The sequence below is a fragment of the Xiphophorus couchianus genome, chromosome 12, assembly GCF_001444195.1.
Source record: "Xiphophorus couchianus chromosome 12, X_couchianus-1.0, whole genome shotgun sequence".
NCBI lineage: Eukaryota > Metazoa > Chordata > Actinopteri > Cyprinodontiformes > Poeciliidae > Xiphophorus > Xiphophorus couchianus.
In genome coordinates, this window is record NC_040239.1 from 3646787 (window position 1) to 3668183 (window position 21397).

At 37.5% G+C, this 21397-nt stretch overlaps 1 protein-coding gene across 6 annotated transcripts in view; it reads left to right on the forward strand.

Annotated features, from left to right (window-relative positions):
• Positions 1 to 10707: 10707 nt before the first annotated feature.
• Positions 10708 to 21397, forward strand: part of wdfy3 (WD repeat and FYVE domain containing 3) — a 97916-nt gene continuing 87226 nt past the window's right edge. For 4 of the 6 annotated variants that reach the window (XM_028033761.1, XM_028033763.1, XM_028033762.1 and 1 more), the window contains exon 1: positions 20363 to 20658. In XM_028033761.1, coding sequence (XP_027889562.1) covers positions 20630 to 20658 — 29 coding nt within the window. In that variant the 5' untranslated portion in view covers positions 20363 to 20629. Of the gene's footprint in view, positions 10951 to 20362; positions 20659 to 21397 lie in introns of those variants that run through there. The other 2 variants (XM_028033766.1, XM_028033764.1) reach the window with 2 other exon arrangements.

Consider the following 21397-nt stretch of genomic DNA (forward strand, 5'->3'; position numbering starts at 1 on the left):
TTTAAGTTTTAAAATGTATCATTGCACTTACCAAGTATCTTTTAATTTAGTTTATAGCCCAAATCAATCAATCAATCAAATTTTATTTGCATAGCACCTGTCAGCAGCAAGGCATTTCAAAGTGCTTTACATCATTACAAACACAGAATCACAATGCAATATAGAATCAATAATCAAAACAAAGCATTAAGTCAAGTTCCATCCATAAATTTGTAATTGATTACATTTCAAATACAATCCTAAACAGGTGGGTTTTTAGTTGAGATTTAAAAGAAGTCAGTGTTTCGGCTGTTTTACAGTTTTCTGGAAGTTTGTTCCAAATTTGTGGTGCATAGATGCTGAAAGCTGCTTCTCCTCGTTTGGTTCTGGTTCTGGGGATGCAGAGCAGGCCAGAACCAGAAGACCTGAGAGGTCTGGAAGGTTGATACAACAGCAGCAGATCTTTAATGTATTGTGGTGCTAAGCCGTTCAGTGATTTATAAACTAACAACAGTATTTTAAAGTCTGTTCTTTGAGCTACAGGGAGCCAGTGGAGGGACTTTAAAACTGGTGTTATGTGCTCTATCTTCCTGGTTTTAGTGAGAACGCGAGCAGCAGCATTCTGGATCAGCTGCAGCTATTTGATTGATTTGTTGGACAGACCTGTGAAGACGCTGTTGCAATAATCAATACGACTAAAGATGAACGCATGGATTAGTTTCTCTAGATCTGGCTGAGACATTAGTCCTTTAATCCTGGAAATGTTCTTCAGGTGATAGAAGGCCGACTTTGTAACTGTCTTTATGTGGCTCTGGAGGTTCAGGTCAGAGTCCATCACTACTCCCAGGTTTCGGGCTGATCACTGGTTTTTAGTTGTAATAACTGAAGTTGTGCATTGACTCTAGATCGTTCCTCTTTAGGTCCAAAAATAATAACTTCAGTTTTGTTTCTGTTCAACTGGAGAAAGTTTTGGCACATCCACACATTTATCTGTTCTAAGCATCTGTTCAGGGATTGGATGGGGTCAAAGGTCACCTGATGACATCGTAATGTAGAGCTGTGTGTCATCTGCATAGTTATGGTAGCTAATATTATTTCCTGTTATAACCTGAGCTAGTGGGAGCATATAAATATTGAATAAAAGGGGTCCTAGGATTGAACCTTGGGGTACCCCACATGTGACCTTTGACCTCTTTGATGAAAAGTTTTCAATTGAAACAAAGAAATTCCTGTTCTTTATGTAGGATTTAAACCAGTTAAGCACTGGACCGGAGAGTCCGACCCAACTCTCCAGTCGATTCAGTAATATGTCATGGTCAACAGTGTCAAAAGCTGCACTGAGGTCCAACAGAACCAGCACTGTGGTTCTGCCACAGTCCGTATTTATATGGATGTCATTGAACACTTTTACGAGGGCGGTCTCTGAGCTGTGGTGAGCATGAAAACCAGACTGGAAGGAGTCAAAGAGGTTGGTTATAGTTAGGAAGCTAGTTAATTGTTTACACACAGCTTTTTCAATAACTTTGCTGATGAATGGGAGGTTGGAGATCGGCCTGTAATTCTGCAGTAGTGATTTGTCCAGATTGTTCTTTTTTATAAGTGGTTTGATTACTGCTGTTTTCAGAGCCTGGGGGAAAACGCCTGATGAGAGCGATGAGTTTACTATCTGGATCAGATCAGCAGCAATAACAGGCAGGACTTTCTTAATGAAATGTGTGGGTAAAACATCCAGACAGCAGGAACTGGAGCTTAGTTGACTTATAATTTCCTCTAAGGTTTTAAAATTAAGTAGTTGAAATTGGGTCATTTTTCCTGTATTTGTTTTGTTTGGGCACAGCATTGGTACTGACTTTATAGTGGATGTACAGATTAATCCTCTGATTTTTTGAATTTTCTCTGAAAAGAAGCTGGAAAACTGGTTGCAGGCGGCAATGCATTGGAATTCAGGCGGTAACGTCGCAGGAGGGTTTGTGATTCTGTCAACTGTTGCAAATAAAGCTCGAGCATTGTTAATGTTTTTGTTTATGACATCTGCAAAGAAAGCCTCTCTTGCATGTTTTAGTGTTAAATGATAGTTACGTAGTCTTTCCTTATATATGTCACAATGAACGTGGAGTTGAGTTTTACGCCATTTTCTTTCTGCCCTACGGCAGAGTTGTCTTGCAGATCTAACTGTTTGTGCATTTCTCCATGGAGATTTCTTATTATCAGACACAACCTTCATTTTAATTGGGGCAATGGAATCAATAATCTGAGACTTTAGACTGAAAATCATTTACCAACTTATCTACGTCATTACAGCTTAAGGGTGAGGAAAAAGAGTAGATTTGATTAAAAGTTTCTGCTGTGTTTTCAGTGAGAGAACGTTTTGTGATGGTTGCTGTTTGTCCAAGTGAGTTAAAAGATGAAGAACTTTCAAAAATAACAGCGAAGTGATCCGACAGGGCGACATCAGTTACAGAGACATTGGAAATATTCACACCCTTACTGATAACCAGGTCCAATGTGTGTCCTTGAGTGTGTGTTGCTTGTCTGACATGTTGTGTTAGACCAAAAGTCTCTAAAATATTAGCAAGCTTTTTTGCCCCTCTGTCTTGGGGTTTGTCAACATGAATGTTGAAATCACCGACAATTATTAAACAATCATAATCAATACATATAAGAGATAGAAGCTCATTCAAGTCAGTAAAGAAATTTTCCACAAAAGTTGGAGTTTTGTATAGAGTTACAGTCAAAGTTCGTTTGTGGCCTTTAACCTCAATTCCAAGATACTCAAAAGAGGTGAAATGACCCAAAGAGATTTTACTACAATTTATGGTATTCTTAAATATTGAAGCCACGCCTCCTCCTTTTTTGTGTTTTCTATTCTCATTGAAGAAATTGTAGTTAGGAGGCGCAGATTCAATTAGTACGATCGATTCATTATTATCATTCAACCATGTTTCTGTCAGAAACATAACATCAATATTATGCTCAGTGATGAAATCATTAATTAATAGAGCTTTAGCACAGAGAGCTCTGGTATTTAAAAGAGCTAGTTTAAGTGACTTGGAGGCCAAGAGTTCTTCAGTCTGAGGTTCCTTTAGGCAGGGGATAAGTCTGATGTTTGAATTAGGTCCCCTGTATTTTATGTTTCTGTTTCTTGTAAATTTTCTTGTAGTGATCCGGACAGGTAATGTCCTGTTCTGCAGTGCCGAGGGGCCAGACACATTCTGGAGCAAGAAGGGTGTAAAGATAAAGTCTGGACCCCGGCCTCAGACCTCAGAAACGCAGAGTGATGGATCCTCTGGGAAGTCAGAGTCAGGTGGCTTAAATGAAGTGAGGTCTGCTACGTGAGCGCTAAGGAGAGACGTCCCAAGTACAACCTGTTGATTCATTCCATCTGTAAATTTAAGAAACTCCGGTCCAGAAGACATTTCTCCATGTGTATCTTGTGAATCCTGTGAATGAGTGGGTGAGCAGAGAGGGAGGGGAGAAGGAGGAAGGGAACCAGTCGCTCCGTCTCCAGTCGATGTATCAGCTGCTTTTGAAACTGTTTGTTCCTGATAAGCCGACGGTTCCTTCCTAGTCAGAAATCCTTGAGCCTGTTCTTCTGAAGCGATGATCATGTTGCTGTCCTTGTTGATAAAATGAAAAAGATTTGCAGTGAGTAGCTTTATCCCATGTTTATTAAGATTGCGTCCGCTTCTTCCAAAAAGGTGAAAGCGCTGCCAATAGATCCAGAGGTTATCGATGAAGGTCACTGAGCTGGCATATTTAAATATTTTAGTAAGCTTGAAATAAGACAGGAAGTTATTTACAAGTAACTTTACAGCAAGATAGGAGCTTTGTAAAGTAAATAATTCCTTAATATTGACGGAAAAGTACGAGCTAAAGGTGAAATAATCTGGCAGTGGATTCATCTTTAATGGATATTCTCCCTCCTGATTGGTGGATCTTTGCAGCTCCTCCAGAGTCACTCATAAAGTATTAGTTCTGCACTACGTATAATGTCCACGTCTTCAGCAAACTGGTCAGACATGAACTCCCAAATTAACTTTTTCTTATCTAATTTTTTTGGCGAGAACAAGCAAGTTCTCTTACGTTATCAGTGTTTTTGAGTTGCAGAGTGAGCTCTGAGCCACAGCGATGAAATCCAAACAGAAGCCTCTTTTCATCTTGCAGACAGGATCTTTTTTCACATTTCAGATTTCCTAACATCTGGCTCAGAGTGAAAGTAGATTACATCTTGTGCTACCCATCAGCGAAGCAGTTATGAAAACATACAAGAAGAAGTTGAACTGTGATGGACAAACTGACATTCATTCAGTTGAACTCTAAACGTTCAACTTTTCTGCAGCTGCAGAAACAAAATTATTACTTTTTTCCTCAGACGTTTCTGAATTTTCCTTCTCAGAATTTTGACATTTTTCTCAAAATTCTGACTTTTAACTTAAAGTGATCTAAAAGTAACTTTTCAGCCAGATAAAAAGTTTGTTTTAAGTCAATAATTTCTTAATTAAAAGCTACTAGTTCCACTGGCAGATTTTTTTCACTTAAAACAGGAAAAATGCCTACTTATACGTTAAATAATCTGCCATTGGAACTAGTAGGTTTTCGTCAATTTGAGAATTTCTTACTAAAAACAAGCTTATATGTCTTGATAAAAAGTAACTGATAAGTTAGTTTTGTCTTATTTCTTCAAGTGTAGTAAGATATTTGCACAAGAAATGAGACCAAAAATCCTTGGTCAGATTTTGTGTTTTTGCAGTTTTCTGGTATATTTGTACTGAAACATAAGGGAGTGTTTCACCTACATGACCGTTTGCTGCAAACACAAACCGTTTTTGTTAGCATCATTTTATGATTTACCAGTAAATGAAAGTTAGTGGATTAACCCTTTAAATTAATCACTGCATCATTTTATGATTTACCAGTAAATGAAAGTTAGAGGATTAACCCTTTAAATTAATCACTGCATCATTTTATTATTTACCAGTAAATGAAAGTTAGAGGATTAACCCTTTAAATTAATCACAGCATCATTTTATTATTTACCAGTAAATGAAAGTTAGAGGAACGCTGCAGAAAGATAAAACGGGAGCCAAAGTTTTGTTTCTGTCTTTGCTTTTCATAGTTGCACCAGCGTGTTTACGCTTCTTGTTCAAACTTGCTTAGAGGAGGTTTGAAATGCTGCCAGAGATATTTGATGTCGTTTACTGGAGCATTATTGTTCTTTTTGTTTAGATAATCGCAGACTCTGTGGGAATTTTCCACCAACCACCAGCTGAATAGTTGGCGGTTGGTTGAAGCCGGCCGCCCGTCCTGCAGGCTGCGGTTGGTTTGGTATCGGTGCTGGGAATACGCCGCCTCAGGGATGCTGGTTCTGGCACGTGTGGCGCTGCTCTCACTTCCAGCCTGTTTTATTTCCTCAGTGTTTGGCTTTAAGGCTCAAAGAGGATGAAGATATCTACACAATGTGACAGGTACTTTACAGCCGATCTGGTTTGAGCAGGGTCAGTGCAGGAGGGAGATTATGGGAAAGGATGTGGGCCACAGAATGAAAAAAATGTACCGTACTTCAATCACAGAATTTTAACTTTAATCTCAAAATTCAAACTTTAATCTCATTATTTTTTTCTTCTACTATTGGCAATAATTTTCCTCCGTACAGACAGCTCTGCATCCATTTTCTTTCTCAAACAAAGAGACTTGTTGTAAATCTGTAAATCTACTCAGTTCTAATAAACTGTGAATCTAAACGACCAAACCGTCTGATTGTTCATGAGACCAGAGGAAAATAATAATTACTTTATCTGAGCTCTGAAAGAGACAGAATGTCAAATCAGTTCCCCTGACATCATGACTTCACAAATTAGACAAAGCTGTCTAGATTCAGCCATCAACTCTAAAAATGCTTGAATGGTTAAATAGACTTTAATCAATTAAACGGTTGATTAATAACCTTCTGCATCACCTGATGACATGCGAAGGAAGACATTAAGCCATTCAAATGATTTAAAACTTGCAGGCCTTGGAGGGGCTTCATTATGTGTTTTCCAGGCACATGATTTAATTTCAGAGCAAAATCAAAATGCTGTCATGTAGTAAATATAACTTACTATTTTTAAAACTTAATTTAACTCCTTGAAATCGAGTTCCTGTATTAACTTTTTAACAACGTTTTTTTCCAGTGTTTCACTGACGAGTAGCTCCTATAATGAGATCGGCTGTGTTTGCTAATTGCTGCTGGCTAGTCTGAAGGAGCTGTGTGGCAGAAGCTTAGAAGCTTAGAAACTGCAGTTCCAAGGAGGAGCTGTGTCCTTGTAGGCGGAGCTAGGTCCAACCAGGCGTTTTGCTCAGCTGAATGGTTGCCATGGAGATTAAAGGATTTCTCAAACATTCATGAAAGAATCAAAGCAACACTCCAGGTTTGTTTGTGATGAGGGGAAAAACATTAGCTAAAATGTCAATGTAACATGATCCTGCCCCTTTAGTACTGAAACTTTGGAGCAAGTTAATCCAGAACATTGAGGTAAGGTGTAAAAACAATAAATAGAACAATAAATAGAAGTGTGATAAAACACACAGACATATGTAATGGATTAGCAGAAACCAGGCTGAACATTGAGCCCTGAGGAGCTGCTGACAGCTGAACAACAGGTGAGTGACAGCTGGGAACCGAACCCAGGTGTGAACATCAGGTAACATAAAAGGTTAAAGAGTCAATTAAACAATGAACATGTTGCTATTGGATTCTACTGGAACAAGTAGCATTGATTTGGATCTTATGTAACTGGATAAAAATTGGACTCGCTTGCCCTTTTTGAGAAAACATGATGTTTGACGTGAACCGACGCTACATAAACACTGAATGTCCTCAGGTGAATGGAGATAAAGCTGTTGTCAAATAATATAAAACAGGAATGCTCCAGAAAAAAAAACACAAAAAAAACAGGACAAACGAGGAAAACCAAATGCACCTGGAATACCAACCGGAATTAAGAAGCAGCAGAAGAAAATGAAACCTGACACTGTGGTTAGTGGCCAAACTATTTACTGCTCATCACGTTTTTATTATTTCACAGAAAAAAAAACTTTTAAATTTGAGTTTGAAAAGTTAAGGATTTGTTAGGAAAAACTCAGAAATGTTGAGGTTAATCTCAAAAATGTTCTAAAAAAAAAAAGAAGCATTTTCTGAGTTTCAAATGTTAAAAAATTTTCACTTCTGAAACTAGGAATTTTTCATTTTAAATCTCAAAATTTCTGAGTTTTTCTAGAACATTTTTGACTTCTCAAACTCATAAATTTCCAAGTTTCTTTCTAGAAAATTTCTTAGATTAAGCTAAAAAATTCAGAGGTTTTTTTTAAGCTAACTTTTATAGAGCTCAGAACTTATTTTGTTTATTTCGGGAACATTTCTGAGTTTTTTAGGGTGGAAATTTACTTTTTTTTTTTTTTTTTTTTTTTTTTTTTTAATCCCACAGTGGGGCTGCACAGTGGCGCAGTTGGTAGCACTGTTGCCTTGCAGCAAGAAGGTCCTGGGTTCGATTCCCGGCCGGGGTCTTTCTGCATGGAGTTTGCATGTTCTCCCTGTGCATGCGTGGGTTCTCTCCGGGTACTCCGGCTTCCTCCCACAGTCCAAAAACATGACTGTCAGGTCAATTGGTTTCTCTACATTCTCCCTAGGTGTGAGTGTGTGTGTGCATGGTTGTTTGTCCTGTATGTCTCTGTGTTGCCCTGCGACAGACTGGCGACCTGTCCGGGGTGTACCCCGCCTCTCGCCCGGAGCGTGGCTGGAGATAGGCACCAGCAACCCTCCCGACCCCATTAGGGACACGGGTGGACAGAAAATGGATGGATGGATGGATCCCACAGTGACCCCAACAAGCCTTTGCACATTTGCTTTTGTAATGCCAAATTAAGTATTTCTTTTAGTGTAGGGTAGTGGCTAACAAAAGGTTTGAGCTTGTTAAAGCCGTAGAGTATTACATTATTTTAACACCAACTGCTTTGATCAGGTTGAAATTCAGGTAAGATATGAACTGCCATTTTTTTTTGATTGCCTAGTAACAACAGGATTTCACACCCAGGGATTTTTTTTTCTTTATTCATTTGCCAAGCCTTAAAACCACAGAAAGATTTAAACTTTGATTATAGGGCCCAGTGGAAAGATATGAACAAAAGATTTAACTGAAACGACTCAGCATTTCCACTAGGATGGGCAGGAAATCTACACAAAAATAAGATGAAAAATAGTCAAACTATTGACAAATATTGCATTTTTATCACTTACACATCCTTAACTATTCTAATAATAATAATAAAAAAATACCGTCGGTAACAGTAACTTAAGAAAATCACCTCAGGCATGACATCAATGCATTAAATCACAACCTGGGTTAATGTGGTATGTGGTTTCCACTATTGAGGAAACAACAACCCGCACAGCAGCGGAGATTTCTATTATCAAGGGAGAAATGGCGACACCTGGCGGTCATTTACTGTAATGTCAGAATATTCTCATGTTAAATGGCTCCTGGAATAAAGAGCTGGACCACAGCACCACCTGGCGGCCAAAGTATGTTTCACAAAAATAACTTACTTCAAATATGAAATTAAAGCTAAGTAGTCTAAGTCAATATACACTTTGTTAGCTTTTATTGTTCATATAAACACAAGAAGACGTGAAGTATACTGCTAGCTCCTTTAAATTTAGATTAACTGTAAATGTGCTGTTTTACCAGTTAATATTTGTCCTCAACCACTGTTTTACTGAATTTAATTTCCAATGTATTTGAATGTACCATGTACATTATTTTTTTCTGTAAAATACTTAGATTTTTTGAATACTTCCTTGATTTACATAATTCATTAGTAGTAAATAAATAGAAAAACTTCTAAGTATAGCTAAAAAAATATATTGTGACAATGCTCAGACAATTATATGGATTCATTACACATCACGTAAAATATTTCAAGTCCCTATTTCTTGTACGTCATTAGTATTTTACCTAGCTTTAGCTTTGTAGCTAGCATTAGCTTTCATTTGGGTTTTTATTATGACTCAGATAACTAAAACCCAGAATTCAGCATCTAAAATATTAGAATATTGTGGAAAAGTGGCTTATTGGAAACTCATGGTGTCACTCCCCACTCAGCTAATTAACTCTAAACACTTGAAAAGGTTTTCTGAGCCTCTCAGTGGTCTTCACTCTGGGTCAGCAGGATTTAATCAAGAAGAGGAAGCCACATAATTAAAGAAGCTGGTTGTTCACAGAGTGCTGCATCCAAGCATATTCATAGAAGATTCAGTGGAAGGAAAAAGTGTAAAGTTTACATTTTACTTGGATATCAAGGTCAGTCAGTCTGGAGGAAGAGTGAAGAGGACCAGAATCCACATTGCTTGAAGTTCATTGTGAAGTTTCCACAAGCTGCTTTTCCACTAATGTGCAAATTGAAACAAAATTAATTTGCTTAATGGAAACACACCTGTTATGACTGGAGTCGTTAAATGTTATTATGTAAATGAGTGCGCAGGTACTTGTTTTTCATTGGTGCCTGGAGGACGACGGGGGACGTCCGATTGGTGGCTTCCCGGATGTGAGGAGTATAAAAGCGGCTGACGTGGACTTCCTGGAGGATCCCTCCTCTGCTCATCTCAACCGGCCACACTGTTTGTTTTGTTTGTTAAACCTCTTGGTTTGGAGTTTGTAGGAGTGAGCTGCCATTTATGTTGCCTTAGTTCTTTCCTGTTTTTTTTAGTTAGGGAGGTAAGTTTTTGTCATTTGGTTTATTTATTTTCGGTTAGGTAAGTTGATTATTATTTAGATAGTTCCTTTTGTTTGTTGTTTTGGCACTAGCTCATTCTGAAGTTATATGCTCCATTTTTGTCATATCTAAATCAAACATATATTTTTTAATAAACATCATTGTAAAATGTTTAACTTTGTATGTGTTGGCTGTTTGGGATGGGACGAGGAGGGACCTTTCATGTTATGATCTGGCCACCCCTAGACGGGTCGTAACACACCATTGTCGAAATTTATGTTGCTAATAGTAGCTAACACTGCAAAAATTATAAAAGCCTGTTGTTTTTGTTTTAAAACCAGTAATATGGAGTGCTTTTCTCAGGTGTGATGACAAGAGTCTGGTAGTAACTAGTTACATTTACTCATTTGCATTTACTTTAGTAACTTTTTTGGAAAAAAATTACTTGTAGAGTATTTTACTACTCCCTACTTTTACTTGAGTAACTTTATTATGAAGTATTTCTACTATTACTTGAGTAAAATTTCTGGATTTTCTACTCACTGAATGAAAAACAAACATGTCTTGATCAAAACTTCAACAGACTCAGACACACCTGCAGTTTTTATTAAAGTTTCAGAAGATTCTTATTGAAAGAAACTGATTTGGAAAAAAGTTATTCTGCCTGATTTTATTTTTTGTTACTTAAATTAATTATTGTCATTTTGGTCCTTAACATACCAAAATTTCTTTAAATCATTGTAGACTGAAAACGTAAAGTTTGATTATTACTGAGCGGATTACCTTTAAAAAAAAAAAAAGTTGCAAAATTGCAAAAAAAACATTCAAAATGTGGACACCGCTGCACTGGTGTAGGCCCTAAGAAAAGGAGTAAGAATATATTTTTTAGATCTGTGCCCTTTAATGCAAGTCATTGAGTGCTTTTCCTAGGAGAATCCAACAGATGTCAGCTTTGTGTTGCAGATGTGGCTCCCCTCTCCACGCTGGCGGTGTCAGGAGGAGGATGCTGTTTGGAGGAAACTCGGCGCTGGGACCTAATCGCAACCGGGACGAGCTCCGCTTTATTTGGATGTTGAGGAAAAAATGGCCACCGGTAGAAGGAAGGAGAGGAAGCGCTCACAGCTGTTAGGTTTGCGCATCGTCTGAGACGTATGGATGCACACATTGGAGGTTATCGTCAACGTTCCCACCGAAGTACTTCGCCTCAGAGGCCGCTCACTGGTGAGTAGGACGGCGGATACACTCAGGTCTCTGGAGCGGCTAGTTAGCATCGCCAGCTAGCCGCTTAGCACAGTTAGCATATACAGGAATGTTCATCACGTCAGTTAACGGCACCAGCAACGGTGCAGCCGCTGTTAGCGTAACAATAACACCATCAAAAACGAGATTAAGAACTCAATTGTCGCACTATAAAGTATAGTTTTAATATATATCTTTATAATTTGTTATTTTCAAAGCAATTCATTTGAAGACGTCACGGTTTAGTTTGACAGTTGTCGCTCAGATGCTGCGATGCTAGTGCGATCAGCTGGTTAGCTTCTTTGAGCTAACATGTTTCAACTGGAGGCGTTTCGGTGATCAACTGCAGGTCTGCAGCTGGGTTTTAACCCCGAGCTGATGGGGCTGGCTGAAGGAAAATGGGCTGCTTTGGAAAAAAAAAAACCCACAAGGACACTGACAAGATAACCTTGACAGACCACGAGAATGATTCAATGTTAACACATTTTTATTCGTCAACATTAGTAAATCATGGTTGGGGGAACAAAATCCTTAACCATCGATGGCTTTTGACTGTATATTCTAGATTTTTTGCATATTCTGGGTGGTTATATCGGCCAGATTTGTTGTATTCTTGTACGCCAAAGGTGCAGATTTAGAATAACCTGTGGTTGCTTCTGGTCAGCGTTTTGTTTGTGGGTTTAGGGCCGACCTGGATGTCTGCACACCAGTTAATTAACCTACATCTTTATCTCTGCCTTGTATAAGGTATGTCAAAGCAAACGATTTAGCTTATATTGGCATTAAAACAACAAAATTATATAAATATTGTGGGTATATTTTAACAGAATATCTACATCTGAAATTTTGCTGCAATTTATTTAGAAATGGTGACCCAAATGCACGATCTGTTTAGAGTACATGTCAGTCGAATGTCTTGTGTAGGTTTGAATCCATATTTCTTACTTTTAAACAAAGCAACAGAGAATATTCTGTTATTTCTGCTAGTTTTATTTTTAACACTAAATATTTTAGTTGCATTTTAAAGTTTCCCATTTTTTAAAGGAATCCAGATCTTGATAAGGTGTCTTCTCATGCGTCCTGTCAATTGATTTTTGGTGTACAGGTAGTTGGAAAGTTTAACATTAGTGGCTACTCCATTACAAAGGTGCATAATATTTGTCTTTTTTCCGCTAATGTTGAAAGAAACACAATTTCGCAAATGCGGTGTTTCCTTTAAATGAGAAATGCAATTAAAACACACGTGAATAAGTTTGTTCACATAATAAATGATTATAAAACATGCTGATCCATGACCCACCAACTACTTTCTGCTGTCGTCTTCTTTGTTGCTAGTGGCAACACGTGGTGATGTGATACGTAAAATGTTTTCATTGCAGTTTTGTGAAATAAACCAATTTTAATCAATTGTAAAAAAAAAAAAAAAAAAACACCTCATCCTAGCGGCAAAAGGTTTTATTGAAAAAGTTGGGGGGTTTTTTCAAAATTTGACAATCTCCATTAAGCAGATTTATTCTCGAAATGTAAACTTGTACAGTCATGTGGTCAATGGAAATGTGGCTAGAGTTATATAGTTGTAAGTAGAAATTAAGAAAATTGTTGTGGTTGTGTTTACATTTTTGTTGGTAATTTTCAAATCTGCAACCCATCCATCTGTCTGTCCATTGTCTGTACCCACTTATCCGTGCAGGGCTGGATTTGCTTATCTCCAGTGGTCACTGGGCGAGACGCAGGGTACTTCTGAGCAGATTTCCAGTCCAACACAGGGCAACACAGCCAGTCATACCTTACAACAATTCTTTGTTGTAAGGTATGATCTTTGTCAATATTCTACTAATGTGAAAAAAACACAATTTTGCAATTGAGTTGTTTCCATGAAATTAAAATCAAATGTGTACAAGATTGTTCACTAAATCATTAAAAATGATGTCAGCGGGGGATGTAAACAGTTTCAGCCATGGCTCTAGCTCTCATCTGTCCGCCATCAGAGGAGACGTCGGCGTCTTATTTAGCTTTTGGAGCAACAGACCCCTCATACTTTAAAGCGGCTACGTAAGCAGCATTTTGGGGAGATTGTAGTTGGTCATTTTATAGAAGAGTGAGGGATTCAACACGTTTGAATGAGACACAACTTTTTATGAACTGTGTGATTCTGTAAGAGCTCTGGTGAAGCCAGAAACAAAAACAAGCATCATCCTCCTACCACTTTCTGTCGTTTTCTTTGTCGTTTTCGCCAGTAGTAACATTCGGCTGTTGATCATATGACTCCGGTGATTCGAAGAAAGTGTTTCTATTCTAGTTTTACAACATATATCTTTCAATATTTCTGAAAACCCTTTTTTATAAAAGAAGTTAGTTTTTTCAAAATTGGCATTTTTTCATTAATAAAATTTATTTTTGTAATTTCAGTTTACACAATTCTACGGTTAATGGAAACACAGTCATGTTTATGGAGTACCTGGAAAGAAATGTGCAACTCAATCACAAATAAAAAGCTTCAAAATTGTAGGTGCAGCCAGTGATTGTAATTACCAATCAATTGATTGGTGGTAGTAATATCTTATGTGCTTTTACAATCTTCTTAATGCTCTTTGCAGTTATTTGTACCTTCATGGTATAAATGAATAACTTTAAGGCTTCTGCATAGCAGGAAAGAATGAAAATGATTTGGATTTCCCAGATCCCTACTTGAGTCTAACCTCAGGTGCATAAGATCAGAATGCCAGCCTTCGCAATGTTAGAACGTGTTCAACAAAGTTGACCGCAAAGTAGAGAAGCTGCCTAGCTTGTAGAGCCACTTTTATTTAACTGCTTTGACTTGACCCAGTTTTCCCAGGATTCAGCTGTCTCTCAGACCCCCCATGTTTAATCTAGAATGCTTTTACAGAAATCAGACTCCATCTACAAATTGTCCTCACTTAGTGGATGAAAAACAACCCTAATCATCACACCTTCACCATCATGCTGGACAGATTTTACCAGATGTTTGCACTTATTTCTTCTAAACATACTTCTGTGCAGTAGAAACAAAAATCAGGCCTCTGGCTCATTACGATTCAGCTGTGGAAACCTAAGTCATGTTATTTTTATAAAAAGGAAGTCTTCTCCTTATTCTCAACTTATAAAACAAGCCACGCTTGTTCAGTCCTTTTCTTATTGTACTGTGATGACCTTTAGCATGGGGCATTTAACATGCTAAATGAAACCTTTAATATCTGAAATGGAGCTCTTGGGATTTTCTTTCATTTCTCTAAGCATTGAACTGTCTGACTTTGAGGTGGATTTTCTGGAAATTCACTCCATGGAAGATCAGTAACAGCTTAAATTGAGGAAACTCAATGTTTTAGCTGTTTTGCAGTTTTCTTGAACTTTGTTTCAGTTTTGTGATGCATAGAAACTTACCACTCAGAAAAAATCTGTCATTCAAATGATGTTAAAACCAAATATGGAAAGGTTGTAAATACTTTTGGGCTTAATTGTAAATATATTTTTGCTGCTGGTGCATTACTTTCGCCCTGAAACAACATATTAATAACCATGACAAAATTAGATTTTTAAAATTATAGATTTAACTGATGATAAAAATCATGTGTTTGTTTCTCTTAGGTTTAGAATAGGATTTGTCATTTCTAAAACTTTTTAATATAACCCTTTACCCGAAAATCTTGTGTAGAAAATACCTCACACCTTGTTAATTTTCAGTCTGTTGCTCACACAGAAATAACGGTTTTTGTATGACATAAATTAGGTTTAAAGGCCTTATCAGTGTCATTTTCCTCCAGCTGCAAGCTTTAATAGCAATAGGCATAAAATATGCACACAAGCTGAACCTGTTTCACTAAAGTTTCTTCAGGATAAAGTCTGCAGATGTGGCTAAAAGAAGAATCTCTGTAGCCACCAGAAAAATGCAATGAAGCAGCACTTTTCCACCTTTCTTGGCCACAGATAATCATTAGAGTCAAATATAATATAAAAACCAAATTATCTGAAGTGGCGGTTAATGTTGAGCATTTAGATGGATTTGCACGTTGCTCTCGATGCTAAACAGTGTTTCTGTCTGGTTGTAACTTTATCTTGAAATTGAGTTTATTTCTGCACAGAGAGCTGTGTGTGAAAGGACAGCAGAGTCACTGTGTGCTGGTACTGGAAGCAAGAGGCTCTGATTTCATGAACTTTGTTTTTCCTGTTTTAGTACTTTTATAGCTCCATCCTTGAAAGTGAGTGATGAAGTGAACTAACCCCTATTGACTCTGAAGTATCATGAGGATTTCTGATGTGGTACAGATGAAGGCTTTGAAATACCAATACTAATTTCATCAAACACATCTCTTTAAAAATTGTATTGTTATATAAAGGACAGCATCTAAATTATTCCTCGCCCCCCACTCCCTCGATTCTTGACTTATACCTACCACAAAATTTGTTGTCTTCCTATTAGATTAGCTCTATCCAAAGTAACGGCACTGCTTCCGTTGTTTACATCCTTCAGGGTTTCCTCATGAAAACTTGCTAAGCCCAGTGATTGGGATGGTAAGGCAGTTATCCAGCAGCCCATCGTGTTTTTAAGCTAAGAAATGTTTAAAGTTGACAAGAAATTTGAAAACATGAGTAGGTAATTATTTGCTATTGGAAGACATGATTGACATGCCTAAACACCGACTATAAAGTCTTAAAAAGCAAACACAAAAAAATAGATAATTCTTTTGACTTGACTACTTTATTTACTAAAGTAGTTGGCATACAGACTAGTAACAACAGGCTGTGGTGAATAAAAAAGGACACCTAACCTTAGTATCCCTATGTGTTCAAATACTGACTTTACGTTTCACCAAAGAGACTCTGGTGTCACTGTTACTGGTGCTTGATGGGGGAGCAAGTACAGCCTGGTCACCCGCCAGGCTTAAAACACAGTCATGAGTTTTACTTGTGAAACAGGAAAAGCTTGGTGACCAGTCAGGCTTATAATCCACCTAAGCCTGGTGGAGGTACAAGAAAAGCCCGGTAGCCCGCCAGGCTTTTACTACACTTATTGCACCCCAATAACAACCTTGTGGCTTGCTAGGCTTTTACTACACTTATAAGCTTTAGACCCCAAGTGAAGCTTGGTGGCCCGCCAGGCTTATAATACACTGGGGGGACCCTTAACTGAATTTACCACTTCTGGCTTCTTCTGGTGCAGAATTATGATGCATGTCACATGTCAATGAGATAAAATGTGACATGACTGCATATGTTTGAAGACTATTGGATATGTATCTGATTTAATACTGCAAATGGAAGTGGCAGCAATTAGATTTTTGGATGAAAAGACTGGATTTTTGCCATCCGGACTTCCCTAAAATAAGTCAGACATAGGTTGCATTTGCAGTGGGTAACAGTTTAATAGGATAAAACAAGAACAACTGTCCTGTACTGCGTGCAGAGCTGCAGACATGTCTCAGCATGTCGTAGAAAATACAAGTTCATTTTAATGAGCACACTGAAGGTTGTTGGTAGCCTTCATTGTTCAGAATCGGTTGTAGTTTTTGATTGACAGGTCGCATGTCAAGACTGATCCAGCAGTTTAATTTCCTTTCATTGTGTCTGACAGACTGTTTTTAATAGGAAAAGCTCAAGACCTTCACAAATTGAATGTGAGCATACGGTAGCTTTAGCCTTGACTTCTTCCATTCTTCTGCTTTTCTCCCACTCGGCTTTCATTGCTAGCAGGCTTTGTAACTTGAAACTCCTGTCAGTAGTTGAGTCTGCTTTCCTCTGCAGGGCTAAAACAAGGGTTGCCTTGACATAAATGCATATCATTCATCTGAATTTGATGTTTTGGTTCATTTTATCACATAAACTGCGTCTTATTTTAGGTAGATTTAGCAGTTAATTTAATAGGTGTTGACTGTTAATGAGCTGTGTTGCGGTTTTCTAATAGCTTGTCAGTTTGATTGTAGCCCAAATTTAGGCAAATATTACTCTGTAGTGCCCTTTAAAACTGTTTGTATATTCTTATGAGTATTAAAATATATTCTGATAATTTACCATGTGTTTATTGTATGTCTTCCCCAGCTTTGATGTTTGGTAGCTGTGGATTTTATCAGAATATTTGCATTTCACTGGCCTGGAACTAACAGTTGCTTTGTTGTCTGATCCTGATGCTGAAACAGGTTCAACAGAAACAGGGTTACTTTCTGGGTTAACTAATCCCAACAAAGAAGATCTTATTTACATGTGGTGATAATCTGGTTTATCATCTTGGTAAGTCATGTAAAAAAGGTTGGGGTGGAATGAAGTGGACAAACTAGAGTGAAACATCTGAAAGGAAACTTGTGATAACTTGAGATAACAGCCATATATCCGTCATTTTCCACTGCAAATATCATTTATTATCAATGTTATTAAGACATGATGGAGACTTTTAGAAATAATCATAACTCTATGTATCAAAAAGCTCTAAAGATAAAAGGGAGAAATTGGGAAATTAGACTCCATATGTTGTCTCTTACTATAAATTGCATTTCATTCAGTTTTTCTATGTAAATAGAAACATTTTAGTAACTGCGCTTATATGAAAGAATGAAAGCAAATCTTCTGACCTGATATTAAATCTTATCCCTGTGCTTTCCTCTTTGTGCTGCAGCTCTTTTTGCAGGATTTTGTGCTTTGTTAGCCTGTTATTGATTCGGTGAAACTATGAAACTACATGTAAATCTTGCGGATAATGCAGGACAAGACTGGCGCTAATTCACCTCTCAGAGAACAAAGAGCGCTTCCTTTTGGACCAAGTGAAATGCTTTACAAAGAGGATGACGAAGTGAAAAACAACAAACGATAATATTGTTGCTTTGAGACCATTTTCAAGTAGTAAGATGGTAATGGCATAATAATGCAAGAAACATTCTCAAATATTAATAAACTATAAATTCTAATGAACATTTAACACAGGAACTGGAAGACATTTTAGATATGCAAAATAAATAAACAAAATAACACGAAACATCTAATAAATTCAGTTAAGTCTCTGTAAACAAAATTGTTGATAAATCATACAAACAGATATTATTGAGCTGTTTTTAATTTATCTTGTGATTAATTGATTTATTGTTAATTGCGACAGGCCTAAATGTATCTTTATCAGTCCAAGAAGTAAAACTGGGCCTATGTTATTAACTGATGTTTATTTCCATCTTATTGCTCTGTGTGTGCTTCTTGAGGGAACACACGTGATGTTTGTGTGGTATATGGTATACATATACATCATTTCCCAGAGCGAAAACCCCAAAAGGGTTAATAAGGTCTGTCTGTCTCATCTAGTTGTGTTATGTGCTTTTAAACTTATTTTGCAGAATTATTTTAGGAACCACAGGACGTTTGTTTATAATTAAACTGAATAATTTCAGGTTTTTTCATTCTCAGAAGGAACCAAAAGTGCTGAGGATAACAGGAAGTCAGTTTACTGCTAAACAGCCGTTGCCAAGTACACAGTTATGTCTTATTTAGCTATAGTGCGCCATTTATTGTGCTGTTTAAATTCAAGGATAATTTATCCATTTTAAAGCATTCAGGAATTTCATAACAAATTGTTGTTTTTTTGTTTTTTTTATAAATAATGGGTTTATGGTTCTGCGTTTTATTGGGCGGTGTTTTGAGGCTGGATGTCGGCTTTGGGGTTATTCTGTAGACTCTAGTGAAAGCAGGGTAATGGTTTGCTGTTTTATTGGACAGATGGAAAACGAAATATTCCAGCTTTGTTTATTGCCGTAATTTATTTCGATGTGTTTTTCATAAACTCTAACGCATAGCCACATTGAGTCTTAATATAAAATGCCCTGCATGCTCATATAAACATTTATAATGCAGTTCCAGTTCACACAATGAGCCCGGTTTTAGGCAGATATTGCGACAAATAACATTCTGGTTGCTAAGGATCCCTTAAGGCTGCATAAGGCAACAGCTTTTTCTCTCGCTGCAGTTAAAGCCTCTGAGACTGGTTGGTGTTTTATTTTATTGTTTACTTTTTAAATCTTCAGCTGTATATTCAAGTTTGTGTGTTTTGTTATGAGAATGTGTTGCAGGCTTCATTCGGCGCGGCGCAGGATGTTTTTTCCCTGCTAGACTGATTTTATACACCTCAGTGTGCATCTGGAAACCATATTCCTGAGTCTTCTTCCTCATAAATATGTGAGCAAATTTCAACCTTCAGTAAAAAATAAATCCAGGAGCTCTGGGTGGCTCAGTTAGCAGAGCACATTCACCATGTGAAGAGGTTATAGTCCTCGATACGGTTGTCCTGGGTTTCATTCCCACTTTCTGCATGATCTCCATCTATTTACTGTTCATCAAAGGCCACTGGTGCCAAAAGATAAAAATAAAATTCAAATAGCAGAGTTTTAAAAGGGATCATTCTCGTTAGGCCTGCCGCAAAATGCAATGAATCAATTAATATCATAATAAATTAAGATTAGATAGTGGGATTTCTCTTTTGTGACCAAAGCAAACTCCTGCGTTTGTTTTGGTTGTATTTACTCAGAATGCCTTGCGCTATTGTGTGCTTCCTGTTGGGGTCTGTGTGGCATTCACATATTCATTGGAACAGCGCCAGAGTTCACTTCAACCGAACAGACCAGTGTTCACTTTTTGATCTGAATTAGAGTTTGATGCGGTTTGTTTTCTTCCATAGTTCTTGTTGCAGCGCCACCACAGGCAAGGAGGGGAGTGGGGTTTTTTTCAATTAGTTTGGATTTTCTTACAAACTGCAATGTTAAAGCAAACCAACAAACTTACTAGAGTTTGAGTAAAGCAGACTAAACAGGTCTGATTTTTTTTTTAATCTAACTTTACAAATTTTCCAAACAAACAAAAAAACGCAAGAATCTATCGCTAACAGGAGAAATAGCAAAAAAGAGAAATTCTACAATCTACAATTACATTTGTGAACACGGACGTTGCGCTCAGTGTCTTCTTCAGAGGTTTTTGGATGTTTCCTTACATAGTTCTGGGTGCAGCGCCACAACAGGCGAGGAGGGGAACAGGTTTTTCAATTGGTTTGTATCGTTTGACAAAGTGCAGTGTTAAAGTGAACTGACAAACAAACAAACTGTAGTTCTGTTTAAGCAGATTAAACAAGACTGGTGTAAATACACCCTAAAGTGTTTTTTTTTATATACAACTTTACACATTTTCTTGAACTTTTGACAATTTTTTTACAAATTAACTTTAATTCCTTGAACCATAATGTCAGTGGTTTTAATTTTTTAATTTTGCTCATTTCTGGGAGTTGTGCGTCTCCTCCTCCTGACGAAATGGTTCATTCCTCTCTGTTATGGCTGTAGTGTTCGCCACACTCCACCCTCCTCTCTCTCTCTCTCTGAAGCTCTGTACACTCCACCCGGTGTCAGGGGGGATCAGCTGTGCCAGTCCCGGCAGACCACACGCACACACACAGTATGCTTAGTGGAAAACAAAGCCTCTAGCACTGCCAGTTGAAGACGATCCCTGCCTCCGCGCTCTGTGCGTCCGTACGTAGCATGTGCTGTTCTGATGCTGCCAAGACGGAAAGGCATGACTCCGCCATCGCCTGGGCTTTTCGGAAAGGGACGTTTTCACAGGGGCACCAGCGGCTGATTTCTGCCTTTTGATGGGATAATTTTGTTTCTTCTGATGGTGAAGAGTTGAAATGCTGGCAGAGCGCAGAGAGAACAGCAGGTAGGAGAAATCAGAGCCGGGTGCTAAGCTCGTCTCCGTGACGACTCTTAGTTTGTTTACTCACTTCACCGATATAAAAACACACCAGTTTACAGGTTATTGATCATCACAGCCCTTATTTTCTGTTGTTTTAATCTCTGAGGATTAGGTCTGTCGCAATAAGCAATAAATAAATCAATTAATGGTACGATAAATTAAAATGAGCTTAATAATTTCCAGTTGCACAAATTTTTTTCTCTTTTCTCTCTTTCTACGAAAAACAGGATGAGAAAAATCCTCAGTCTGCTGCTTTGCTCTCAACTAGTAATTATTTTGTTTTCATAGGCTTCATAATCCAATTTATGAGTTGTTTCTGTTTTGATTATATTTTGGATGTATAAAATGTCTTCCAGTTCCTGTGTTAAATGTTTATTTGAATTTAAAGTTTATTAATATTTGAGAATGTATTCTTGCATTATTGTGCCATTACCATTATATTACCTAAAATGGTCTCAAAAGAACAACAATATTATAGTTTAATGTAATAACTTCTGGGACAATTTATTGTCCAGCAAAATGTGTTATGACAAAAGTATTGAGGAGTCTCTGGAATATATGTTTGGCAAACTGCACAGATGTCTCTGTTGCCACCATTTGCTAAATAGATGCAGATAAATCCCTCATTAGATCCAAATAACAAATGTAATGTAAAAAGACAGAAGAATATTACATAATATTTATCTCACTTAATACTTAAAGC